Source organism: Dipodomys spectabilis, unplaced genomic scaffold (genome assembly GCF_019054845.1).
Source record: "Dipodomys spectabilis isolate Male_0828 unplaced genomic scaffold, ASM1905484v1 ptg000112l, whole genome shotgun sequence".
Taxonomy (NCBI): Eukaryota; Metazoa; Chordata; class Mammalia; order Rodentia; family Heteromyidae; genus Dipodomys; species Dipodomys spectabilis.
The window spans coordinates 2,035,481-2,049,099 of record NW_024870789.1 but is presented as its reverse complement, the minus strand read 5'-3'; the positions used below and the strand labels follow the sequence as shown (position 1 = coordinate 2,049,099).

Below are 13,619 nucleotides of genomic sequence, written 5' to 3'. Positions count from 1 at the left end.
ACAACCAACAACAACTACAAAAATAACGTAGTCAGCAAATAGAACTTCCAGTGTTTTTGTTTTAGTTTTGGGTCCGGTCATGGAGCCTGAACTCTGGGCCTGGGCGCTGTCACTCAGTTCTTCAGCTCAAGGCTACTGCTTTACCACTTGAGCCACAGTGTTACTTCCGGCTTTTCATTTTTTGCTTATGCGGTGCTCAGGTATCAAGCTCAGGGCCTCATGCATGCAAGGCAAGTGCTCTACCACTGAGTTACCTTCCCAGCCATTTTTTTGTTTTTTTTTTTAAGCAAGCTTTCTGTTTTAGTTTAATGTCAAAAACTGCATAATGCTCTTGAGCAAAAAAACAAAATGAAATGTGGCAGACATTTATAAGTTGGCTACATCCTGGAGGCTCTGAAGTTCTTATGGGACACCATTGTTCTATCCAGCGAGGCATGGCAAAGCTATTTCAAATGGCTTTGTCATCTTTGTTCCTGTTCCCTTTTGGAAGACCCCCCCTAGGAATGGAGCATGGCTATGGAAAAACATCTACTGTTCTTTTTTTTGCCAGTCTTGGGCCTTGAACTCAGGTCCTGGGCACTGTCTCTGAGCTGCTTTTTGCTCAAGGCTAGCGTTTACCCCTTGAGCCTCAGTGCCACTTATGGCTTTTTGTGTCTGTGGTACTGAGCAATTGAACCCAGGGCTTCACGCATGCTAGGCAAGCACTCTACCACTGAGCCACATTCCCAGCCATGTCCTTAATTTTTTTTTTGGTTGGTCATGGGGCTTGAACTTTGGGCTTGAGTGCTGTCCCTGCGCTCTTCAGCTCAAGGTGTCCTTAATTCTTAATACTCTTATCTGCCACAAACCAACAGGGAGTCTAGGAACTAGAACCCTTAAAACAACAACATAAAACCCTATGCCAGGTGCCAGTAGCTCATGCCTGTAATCCTAGTTACTCAGGAGGATGAGATCTGAGTATGGTCAAGCAGGAGAGTGGACTCTTCAATTGACTATCAAGTCCAGGGATGGAGCTGTGGCTAAGGTGGCAGAACATTATCAGCCTTGAGAAAAAGAAGCCCCAGGACCAGCATACATACAAACTTCTCTGAAAGGCACATGATTTGTAAGAAAGAACAACTCAGAGATGAGGTTACAGCATTGACTCTATCTCCTGAAGCTTCCTAGGGGAGCTTCTTCTTAAAAAACTTTAACCCTTAGTGTAAGAAGGACAGCAGCAGACTTCCACAGGAAACGTCTACGTTTATTTTATAGCAAAAAAGTTATGTGCAACAAATAAACATTCTTACATATTTACAATGGTTTTTATTTACCAGTTAGCAAAATGGTATTCTAAATCTCTGATAAAGAAACTTTCTATCTCTATTAAAGGGGAAATCTTCCCAGTGAACTGGATTTTAAATGAATGTTTACTCAGGAGCTTAAATGCACTAGTAATAAATACTTTTGATGGAACATTACAGATTGTACACCTCATATTTAGGCCATGCTCAATAGTGTTTTGTGTGTGTGTGTTGTTTTGTTTTTTAAAAGAGCATTTCAAGTTTTCTGGGCTAATTTGTTGAAAAAAGTGTAGCCAAGTAGCTTGGACTCCCACCCTGCTGCCCCTTTCGTTTTATCCAAGGGGGGTTCTCACAAGCTAGGGCTCCTCGGTGCGCCTGAAGCGTGGATGTGGAAATGCTTTGTGGATGCTGTGTGCTGGAGGGAAACACAGAGGACGGAGTGGAGGACTCCGTGTGCCCTCACAGGTCACCGAAACGGCGTAGTGGGACTTTGTTGGCATTTGTCTCACCTGATTTTTAAGATGAGATCGCCTGTCAGTATTCACTGGCATCTTAAAGTGGTGCCAATCTAACTTAGAAAGTAATTCCTGGAGATTTCTTTGTACTTTTGTAAAAGATAAGATTTTGAAAAACAAGAAGCAAACAAAAGCCAACAAATAGTTTTTAATTTTATTGTAGTCTTGGTCCTATATCTTATCCAGTAAATCCAAAGATCCTTTGTACCAAATGAAAAATCTTCATCTCTTTGTATGAAAATAGTCAATGCTTTTTAACATTCTTTAAAAATAATGAATTTAGGAGAATCTATATATATATGTATATATATATATCAAGTAAAAGTAATTCCTGGCACACAGCTAATTAAACCTGAGTTATTCCAGAAGTTTACTCCCACTGACAGCAACTAGCTGCAAAAGACCTTATGGAACCCTCCAGACCACCGGACCCCCCTGGTCACAGCTTCTCCTGTTCTTCCAATATTTATGACTTAAAAATAGGAGGCTTTGTTATAGACCACTTGAAAGCCACAAAGCATGGAGTTACTGTAGAAACCAACCACTTGTTTTCTAATCTGTCCTTGACCATGGGTGGCTAGTAATGCCTCAGTGTTTTAAGTATCCAGTTTAAAAGTCCGTTTAACAGCCTTCAGATTTTACACGGGGAGTTCCCTGTCTCCTGGGTGGACAGAAGGTACAGAATGGAGCCTAAATTCTCCCAGGGCAGAAAGTACCAAATAACGTGCAACAGGGTTTTCTGTTGTTCATTGAGAAATGAGCTTTTCAGCAAATCACCTGCTCACCTCTCAGTAAGAAAAGGGATCAAAGGAATGTGGCAAAAACTTTATACACAACCCAAAACGCTGGCTTCTCCAAGGCTAAGGAAAGCAAAAGAAAAACTTGAAGAGACAGTCTGGTGCAACACTTTCACAGTTTCTAAGAGTTGAAGACATTTATGAGAATACAACATCATGACAAGCTTTAACAATCCTCTGCTGATCCATACAAAATGTGGTGGAAAGGGTCTGAATTCGGAACACAGAACCTGATCAGCACAACTGCCATGCATACCACACAAGTCTTTTGCCATAGAGCCATTTCCACATGAGCTTACGAAGAACCAGCCACCAACGTGGTGGACCTGGGCCCACTGTTCAAACCCTCAAACACAGGCACTTGTTCCTGTCATCACCAGTCATTCAACCAATGCTTTCTATGGTTCTTTGACTATTTCGGAATACAGGAACCACACATAAAAAAGACAGGACAGGCACTGGAATATTCACATTCATGGGGACAAGCCTTGAAGAAATCTGAATTAAGCTATCCTTTCTTTAAGCAACTGGTTAAAACCCACTAAAAGTTTATTATGATTCAGACTTTATATCTGCCTTCAGCCAGAAGACCTACGTTGCCAGTATGACCAGTGTTAACTGCTGAACCATTGTGGACTCCACATTTCAGCTTATGCTGCAAAGCCTGCCTGCCCTTTCCTTCAGAAAGAAAGCAATAAAGCTCTCAAAAGTTACCAATCTAATGGACTGTTTTTGTTGTTTTTAACATAATGATCTATCGAATTGAAAGCAAAACCATTGCCACCACTTCTCAGTCTAAGGAATGAATGGCCATACAGAACCTTTCTGCAAAATGCAAAGTTTCTACTTCATGGCAAGAAAGAAAAGACTTCTGCCCAAGTTCAATGCACAAAATATTTGGTTTGAGGTTTAAGACAGAAGGCACTTTTAACATTGAGATGCTAACTGTGGAAGCGTACAGCCACAATTTCATGTTTGTTCAAATCACCTCCAAATGTCTTCTTACTATATTTATGTAGTTATTAGAAACATTACTGTATTTCACCTCCAGATACATCTACCTATAGTACCTTCACGGATATGCAAACGGAGTGCTCAAGTCTATAGGTTCAGTATCTGATTGTGAAAGTTACCAGCAATCCTTAAGTGCAAAACGAAATAGGGAAAACACTATAGAAAGAGCAAGTCCACTCGGGTGAGTGGGCTCACCCTTGTCATCTCACAGTCAGAACACTGTTTGGTTGACTGGCACCAATATTAAGGAAAAATATCTGAACTGAAAACTCAGCTATTGTAAGAGGCTTTATATAAAAATGCCATATTGGTATTTCCAGTTTTTTTTTGTCAAAGAAAGTCCCATTTTCTCACCACGAGTGTCTGGAAGGCCTTGGACTGAAGATCTGATCACATCTTGTGAGGTTATAATCGATCCAGTTCTATGACTACACAAACGTTGCCTGAACCTTCAAATTTAGTTTCTTCCTTTCTGAGCAGGGATATGAGAAAGGGACCAACCACGCTACCATTTCTGCAGTCAGAGCTGCACCCATGCTGTCAGGACTCGTCACAGATGCTTTGCAGGGCCTATAGCTTCCCCTGTGTCGTCCGTCAATGCTGGGCTGCTACACTTTAACTGAACTGTACAGTGAGTTCTGCAGGGATGGATCCAATATTTCTACCTTTATTTACAAATATCACATGAATGGACTCTAGTTCAATCTACATGTTTAAATCCATCAGCTAAAAACATAGTACATATTGTAAACATAGCAATATTTAATACAGTATCTATTCTAAAATATTTTCATGTCATGATCACATTTGTTATACCTGAAATAGAATTTATACACATTAAAGAATTACTAGCAATGGTTGCTCACCTTACAATTGAGGAAAGGGGTATAGGGCTACATTTTATTATCTCAGAAACATCTTCAAAGTAAAGTTAAAGCTTGTCTTTGATTGGCTCGGTGTATCCTTTTTTGTATCCATATTTAAAATGAAGATTGACACAGAAAATAGCTAGGGCCCCTTCTAATTTACAGTATTTTAAAAAATCAGTTTGAGATTCTTAGGGAAAGTGTCTGTTGTGAATAATAATAATTAAAAAAAAAAACGGCTGTAAAATAAACTTAATGGAAAGGGACTTCAGACTGTCAGTCGGTGAGAGTTCTCAGGCCGTCAGTCCTGCTTGGGCTGCAGCTGCCGTTTCCAGGCCTCATTCAAGTAAACTAGTCGTTTGTAGTTGATGATAAGAAGGATGAAGTTCAGCACATATGTGGTGACGCAGATGATGCAAAACTCCTTCAGCACAAAGTACAGAATGTAGGCCAGGTACAAAGAACCCACGACAGACACAATGGAGGATGTCATGAGGATCAGAGCTGCAACGGCGCTGGCTGTCATTCCTGGGGGAAGAGAGACACGGCTTGTCAGGCTCTGCTCCGCAGGAAGCATCGGTTCGAAGGGGCAGTGGAGGAATACTAATCTCACTGCAAACTGACATTTGAGAAAAAAACTACCTATTTTGTTATTATTAATCAGGCTGACTTTGTAGATAGAATGCCCATTTCACAGTGGTTTTTGATTTATCAGTATTTCCACAGAAAATATTTCAGAAACTTAGCTAAATATATGCACACACAAGGAAACTTTATGTAATCTCACAGTCATATGAAGCAATGAAGCTGATCTGTAAAGTCAGTATTCATACACTGCTGGTGAGCGAGGTAACATGAGGACTGCACTCTTTCCTTCCAAAGGGTACATACACCCTGGCTTTTCACCAGGGGCTTCCCGTCTGAGGAAGGGACAATTTGGTTTTCATCTTTACATCAAACTGATAAAACAAAAAGCATACTGGGATGTGACTACAACTACACATTGCCAAAAAAAGGAAGGAAAAAAACAAACTTAGAAGCATTTCAAAGTGGTTGACTCAGTGAATATGGGAAACCACACCGGTCCAGTTGTCCACATTTGGGTTAAACTTAATCAAGAAAAAAGGCAATTAGAGTTCTCAAAGAGAAAAACATCCCTGAATTCTTGACTCAGCTTCACAAGTAGTTATTTGTTACTTTCTATACACCACAATATATAAAGAATATATGCACTAATTGTCAAGGACAGAGAAGGGAGAACGCTCAATGGCTAGTGAAGAGCAGTAAGAGGAAAAATAATAGGTGATGGCAGGCTTAAAGGCATCAACTAAGGAGTATCTTGATGCTTCCTGGCAAAAAGGCACAGAGAAGTACTGGGAAAGAGATGGTGTTTTGGCTTGCCTGAGATTCTAGTCAGAACCTCACAGCTATGCTCAGCAAGACTGAGGTGTACCAGACAACAGCAAATCTGCTTGTCAGTAAAGTTTTATTGAAACTCAGTCATTCTCACCTATTTACAACTCTGTGGCTATTTTCATACTACAAAAGCAGAGTTGAGCTGGTGTGGTGAGGCCTATAAAGCCTGAACTATTATTCTATTTTTGTGTGGATTGTGTAAGTTTGTGGGTGTCCACAGGTGCACATGTGTGCATGCCAGTACTAGGGCTTGAACTTAGCTTTTCCATTCAAGACTGGTGCTCTGCTACTTAAGCCACAGCTCTACTGCTGGATTTTTGTTGGCTAATTCGGAGATAAAAATCTCATAGAGCTGGGAAGGTGGCTCAGTGGTAGAGCGCTTGCCTTGCATGCCTGAGGCCCTGGGTTCGATTCCTCAGCAACACATAAGCAAAAAGAAAAAAGCTGGAAGTGGCGCTGTGGCTCAAGTGGTAGAGCGCTAGCCTTGAGCTGAAGAGCTGAGGGACAGCGCCCAGGCCTAGAGTTAGGCCCCACGACCAGACCCAAAAAAAAAAAAATCTCATAGACTTTCCTGCCAGAGCTGGCTTTGAACTGTGATCCTCAGATTTCAGCCTCCTGAGTAGCTAGGATTACAGGCGTGAGCCTCCAGTGCCTAACACTATTTTCTTTTTGGTCTTTTATTGAAAACATTTTTAGACTTCAGCTATGTTAAATATCTAAAACTTCAAAAAATTAATATTGCCATCTTTAGCCAAGATAGGGTTGTTTTGGAAGTGGTGGAGATTGAACTCAGGGCCCTACCACCTCAACCAACAGCAAGGAGAACTGGTGTGTCCCCGTTACCTGGCTCTGTCAGGAAACATAAAAGAGAGTCCAGGATGGCATGGGGGGGAGAGGGGGTTTGGCGGAGGAAAAAGGAGACTCTCAAAAATAATCAGGCTGGGTGCCGGTGGCTCACGCCTGTAATCCTAGCTACTCAGGAGGCTGAGATCTGAGGATTGCGGTTCAAAGCCAGCCCGGGCAGGAAAGTCCGTGAAACTCTTATCTCCAATAAACCACCAGAAAACCGGAAGTGGCGCTGTAGCTCAAGTGGTAAAGCACTTGCCTTGAACTGAAGAGCTGAGGGACAGCGCCCAGGCCCAGAGTTAAGCCCCACGACCGACAAAAAAAAAAAAAAGAAAGAAAGAAAGAAAAAAAAAAGCAGAAATGTAGGGACAAAGGGTGAACAAATGCAGCAGTGGTACTCAGTACACGTGATGTAGAAAATGTGGCGATGGGAGGGAAAAACTGGAAGAGGGTGAGGGAAGGGGTTTCATTGTCCAAAAAGAAATATACTCCTTAACTAATTAACTGTAACCCCCTCTGTATATTGCCTTTAGAAGAACAATAAATTTAAAAAAATCAATCAGAGCAAAGAAGCTAGAGGCACGGCTCCAGCTGTAGAGCCACTGCCTAGCAAGACAAAGCCCTTGAATCTTGATATCTCCAGAGGGGCTAGGGGGAAGTAATATGCTGATATAAAAAGAAAATCAAGATAGGATAAACAAAAAAAGGGGGAAAAAAACCTGGCAAGCTGTAGAACAGTGTGAACAGCACCTGCCCTTCATATTTAGAGGAAGAAATCAAGATAACTTATTGGAATTTCCTTTTATATTCATAAACTCCACAACCAGAAGGTAACAGTGGAGCCAGGGTGCAGGGGACTGGGCAACATGGAGCTGAGGTGGGGCAGAACTCTCACACAGCAGTTATGGAGCATGAATGTAAATGCTGTGTCAAGAATGGAAGGGAGTCGGGCTGGGAAGGTGGCTCAGTGGTAGAGCGCTTGCCTTGCATGCTCAAGGCCCTGGGTTCGATTCCTCAGCACCACATTAGCAAAAAGAAAAAAGCCGGAAGTGGCGCTGTGACTCAAGTGGTAGAGTGCTAGCCTTGAGCTGAAGAGCTGAGGGACAGCGCCCAGGCCCAGAGTTCAGGCCCCACGACCAGACCCCCCCAAAAAATAAAAAGAATGGAAGGGAGTGGACGCAGAGTCTCTGGATATGCTCAGATGCGCTTCCACTGACATCACATGAGCATGTGTGGAGTCTAAAATGTCCCAGGAAGCATGAATGGAAGGAATACGTATAACAAGTTAATCTTATTAAGAAAAACCTGACTGTTTCTATCTGCTAAATTAATCATCAGATTTTCCTTAGGCTTTTTCCTATGAAAATACTTTTAATGCATTTTTACTTTATGTTCATATTTTTATGTGGTTCTTTGGAATTCCAAGAGAACAAATGTACATAATTGAGAAGTGAATTTCTTCTCTCCACTAACCACCAGCTCCTGCTCTACGGTTACATGCATGCATGCAAGCATACATGTGCCTTATGCCTACTGAACTATCATTTGCTTTTCACTCAGTGCTGTTTCAATCCTCTGTTTTCACTCAATACCTAAGTAGTCCCTTCTAATATGGATGTGGCCCAATTCATTCAGTCATTACCTACTATGGACTACTTCTAATTTTTTGCTATTTTAAGTGCCACTGCTATGAGTACCCTTATGTACACATCTTTATATCTGCGATCAATAAACATATGCAGAACTGGGCAGACTTGATAGGATTATTCAGAAAAATCCACACAATTTGCCTCATGACAAATCCAACTTCAGACAGAAGAGTTAAGTGTATTATTATTATTATTTTATTTGTCAATTGTAAGTCTTGAACTCTGGGCCTGGGCATGACCCTGAGCTCTTTAGCTCAAGACTAGAGCTCTGCCACTTGAGCCACAGCACCATTTCCAGTTTTCTGGTGGTTAATTGTAGGTAAGAGTCTCAGGGAGGGCTGGGAAGGTGGCTCAGTGGTAGAGCGCTTGCCTTGCATGCATGAGGCCCTGGGTTCGATTCCTCAGCACCACATAAGCAAAAAGAAAAAAGCCGGAAGTGGCGCTGTGGCTCAAGTGGTAGAGCACTAGCCTTGAGCTGAAGAGCTGAGGGACAGCGCCCAGGCCCAGAGTTCAGGCCCCACGACCGGACCCCAGAAAAAAAAAAGAGTCTCAGGGACTTTCCTTGCCCGGGCTGGCTCTGAATTGTGATCCTCAAATCTTAGCCTCCTGAATAGCTAGGATTACAGGCATGAGCCACCAGCGCCCGGCGATAAATGTATTTTTAATGAAGCGAATCACAGAAACACTTGTAAACCATGGGATAAAATATTAACAGGTGCAATGCAAAGGGCAGAAGTGAAGGTGTTTAAATATAAAATACAAAAAAATTCACAAAACAGAAAGGATAAAGAATGGGTTAAAGTGTTTGTAAAAATATGAAAAAATAAACGATCTCAATAATCTGGCAAAAAAGGGAAATTAAAATATGGTAAAGTTAAAAAAACAGCTACTAATATCTTAGAAATTGGACAGACACTTGTAAAATATGAAGCCTGGACGAAGACAGACAACTATTAGAATCCACTAAAATTCCTATATGTTCTGATTCATTAATTCTACACCTAGAAATGAGTTTTGTGGGGATAGTTCAGAGGGTTGGGGAAGAGGGAACTTTAAACAAAGTTGATTACTGTAGCATTATTAAGAACAAAGAAAATGTGAAACTTGGAGGTCAACAAAAACAAAACAGAAAATAGGCAGCACTACATTGAAGGTAAGCAATCCCACAAAACCATTTTGAAGGTTTTGAAATGCAGAAGACAGAGCTGAGGATGTAGCTCAGTTGTAGAGTACTTTCCTAGCTTATGGGAGGCCTGGGTTTGATCCCTAGTACTGCAAAAGAAAAGAAAAACAAAACAAAACAAAAAACACCAGCAGGCAGTGGAAGCAGTAGTGGTGGATTAAGGAACATCATCTTCAGTTAATGTTTTCTCAATACATAATACTTTTAAATGGCTACACAGCCTGCAAGACAGTAGAAGCCAAGTGTACAATGAAGCCCGGAGCACAATCTCCACAATAGAACTGCAATGAAATGCTGCTGTTCATGATTTAACACCAACTGATACCAAGTTCAATGTTGACATCATTAAAACAAACAAAGTAAACAACCTTACTTGAACCATGTTTTCATAACACAGAAATAGGCTACAATCTTAGTGCTTCTATCATTGACATATGCTTTTATTTAATATAAAGACACTTCAGAGCAAAGACACAAAACACTAAATGGAATATAGCAAATTCATTTTTGTAATGCTGTATAGATACTTACCAAGTAATAACTGCAGTATATAAAATATAAGTCCAAAGACACTGTTTGGCTGGTTTAATACACCATCTTTTCCAAAAATGGAACCCAAAAGACCAAATCCTCGACCCCATCTGTAAAATAAGGAAAACCAGTAACCCTATATTTGACATTCCCTACGTTTAAAATGTAAAATTAGTTGAGAAAGCTATCCAGTTCTAAAATAAGCTAAGTTGCCAAACTTCTTAAGTATCTTTTGTTCAGTGTGATTACCCACACAGCGCTGCCAGTCACTGTATTTCTAATACAACGTACCTAAACATGTCAATGTGCCCATCAGAATCTCTAAGCAGCCTGATTCTCTATCCTCTCTTTTCCAAAAGGTAACACTATCGGTGTTGGCTGATGAGCCATTCTGAATTGAAGCCAGGGTCTCTTAGTAGTGGCACACTGGCCTTTTGGACTACATTATTCTTTTGTGGGGGGGTGGCTCTGTATGTTGCCAAGTGTTTAGCACTCTCCCTGGCCTCCACCTACTAGGTCCTTGCACTATTTCCCATCTCCAGCTGTGACTACCAGAATGTCTTCAGTCTTTGCCAAATATCCCTTGAGGTCAGTTGAAAGCTACATCAGTAGTTGATCCATTCCTTCATTCCAAGTACATAAACTGAAACCTTTCACTAAGCTATGTGTGAGAACACATGTCCTACATATGTCCTGATAACATAGGTTAAGACTTCCTCAGAACTTATCTCCAAAGAAAAAAATTTACACACTGGGTGCCGGTGGCTCACACCTATATTCCTAGCTACTCAGGAAGCTTGGACCTGAGTATCATGGTTCAAAGCCAGCCCAGGCAAGGAAGTCCGTGAGATTCTTATCTCCAATAAACTACCAGAAAACTGGAAGTAGCACTGTGAATTAAGCAGTAGAACACTCTCTAAGAGCTGAGGGACAGTGCCCAGGCAGAGTTCAAGCCCCACAACCTACCAAACAACAACAACAACAATAACAACCACCACCACCACCACCACACAACCCCCCTCCCCCAAAATTGACACTTTATATGACCCCAATAGTATTGAAAGTAGGTCTTCTAATTTTGCATTTAAGGTTTTTAGAATCTTATTTTGTTACTCTTAAGAAGGGATTATCGGGCTGGGAATGTGGCTTAGTGGTAGAATGCTTGCCCAGCATGCATGAAGCCCTGGGTTTGATTCCTTAGCGCCACATAAACACAAAAGCCAGAAGGGGCATTGAGGCTCAAGTGGTAGAGTGCTAGCCTTGAGCAAAAAGAGCTCAGGGACAGTGCCCAGGCCCTGAGATCAAGCCCCAGGACTGGCAAAAAAAAAAAAAGATTATTAAATTCTGATTTTAATAAAACTTGATACAAATATCAAAACAACATTTCCTTTGGATAAAAACTATTAAGAGTTTAACTCTGAATTAGAGTGCTTTTTAAATAACAAAAAACCAGAAGAAATGCACTCTAGAAAAATCTAGACTTTGGTTCTGAAGACAAATTGCCTAAATACAAGGAAAATAAATTATTTTTATTAGTTACACTGGTTTAATAATTCTCAGGTTCAGAGCTGGGAATGTGGCTCAGGGATAGAGTGCTTGCCTTGCATGCATGAGGCCCTGGGTTCGATTCCTCAGCACCACATAAGCAGAAAAGGCAGGAAGTGGCGCTGTGGCTCAAGTGGTAGAGCGCTAGCCTTGAGCTAAAGAGCTGAGGGACAGCACCCAGGCCCAGAGTTCAGGCCATATGACTGACAGGGAAAAAAAAAAAGAAAAAGAATACTTCTCAAGCTCATGAGAGAACAAAAGACTTTCTTGAGCCAGGTGCCACATACACCTACAATCCCAGCTACTCAGGAGACTGAAATCTGAGGATTACAGTTTGAAACTAACCCAGACAGGAAAGCCTGTAAGACTCTTATCTGCAATTAACCATCAAAAGCCTATGAAGGTGTGGTTCAAGTGGTAGAGCACCAGTCTTATGTGAAAAAGTTAAGCACAGCACCTAAGCCATGAGTTCAAGCCCTAGTACCAGCATACATACAAAAAGAAACCCCCTCACGATGATGATGTTGGAGTAAGAATAGCATATTACAACTAAGAAGAAGTATGAAGGTTTCCAGCTACATTTCGAAGTGTGCAGATACTAGTGCGGACACCTGAGGTCTGGTATGACCCAAATCAGAGGAGGCACTCCCTGCTCATGCGTCTAGTTAGGGAAGCAAAAAGCAGACAAACATAACCGAATTGCCTTTAGAGCTGAAGAAGCCTCATGGATACACAGGAAAAATGGGGTTCTGAAACCTTTAGTCTGCATTCCTCTACCAGCCCTTGCCCACAAAATCCTGGTGACGCTGGTACTTGTGGTCTTCAGGCCTCACCGTGAGGCCTGCTGACCCATGTAGAGCAGAGATGGGCAGAGCTCCTGTAACCAGGTGACCAGAGAAGGACTTTCTCAGGAATTAAACTATAAAACCAAATATTGAATGGTGAAGTGAAGTTGATCTCATGAGAAATGGCAAATACAAAGATCTTCAGTAGGAATGAGGCACAGTGAACAAGACAACACTGGGGCTGACACACCATGATCAGAATGACAGAAGAGGCACATGTCCAACCATCCAAACCACCTAGGGCCTGCTTGAATTTTAATTGAATAGCAATGAGTGATATTTAGGAGTGAGCTTATCTATGTCACCCTGGGTGCTGGTTTAAAGACAACCTACAGCAGAGCAAAGTGAAGAAGGGAGAGACTACAGGCAATCAAACTTCCTGACTTATTCAAATTTAGTCACTGCCTTTGCAATGGAAATAATTGGACATATTGCCAAAATTATCCTGGGTAAATAGCCTAGTTCATTCACATGGATATTTTCCTTAAAAACAATGTGATAATTCCCAAAATGAAGAATTATTTTATCAAGTACACATTTGCTTGGGCTGATGGCTCATGCTTGAAATCTTAGCTACATAGGAAACAGAGATTTGAGGATTCAGGTTCAAAGCCAGCCTAGGCAGCAAAGTCCACTCTTCTCTCCAATTAACCATCAAAAAGCCAGAAGGGGAAGTGGAGCTGTGGCTCAAGTGGCAGAGCACTAGCCTTGAGCAAAAGCTCATTGACAGACCCTGAGTTCAAGCACCACGCCAGGTGTGTGTATGGACACGCACAAGTGTGCATGGACACACACACATACCCTCCACACCTATACTCATTAAGTTTTTAAAATAACACCAAAGTTTTTGGAGCCAACCAGACTTCCCTATTCCGCCTTCCCTGTGATTGACTCTGACCCCTGGAGACCATCACTTTGCTATTTTTTCACAACTTTTCACTCCATTTACCTCCATGTTTGTAAGTAGTATGTTCCTATTGTCTATTTTTTGGATCAAAATGTTATATTCTGAATTTTTAATATGGTAGGCCAGTGCTACTTTAAAAAATTCCAGAAAGGGGGCTGGGAAGGTGGCTCAGTGTAGAGTGCTTGCCTTGCATGCATGAAGCCCTGGGTTCGATTCCTCAGC

General features: G+C 41.6%; 1 protein-coding gene across 2 annotated transcripts in view; it reads right to left on the bottom strand.

The window, feature by feature from the left end:
- Nucleotides 1-1,222: 1,222 nt before the first annotated feature.
- The window catches only part of Vkorc1l1 (vitamin K epoxide reductase complex subunit 1 like 1), a 50,534-nt gene continuing 38,137 nt past the window's right edge, over nt 1,223-13,619 (bottom strand). The window contains exons 2-3 of one of the 2 annotated variants that reach the window (XM_042688093.1): nt 10,101-10,210; nt 1,223-5,003 (exon numbers count right to left, since the gene is read on the bottom strand). In XM_042688093.1, coding sequence (XP_042544027.1) covers nt 4,777-5,003; nt 10,101-10,210 — 337 coding nt within the window. In that variant the 3' untranslated portion in view covers nt 1,223-4,776. The remainder of the gene's footprint in view (nt 5,004-10,100; nt 10,211-13,619) is intronic. The other variant, XM_042688094.1, reaches the window with a different exon arrangement.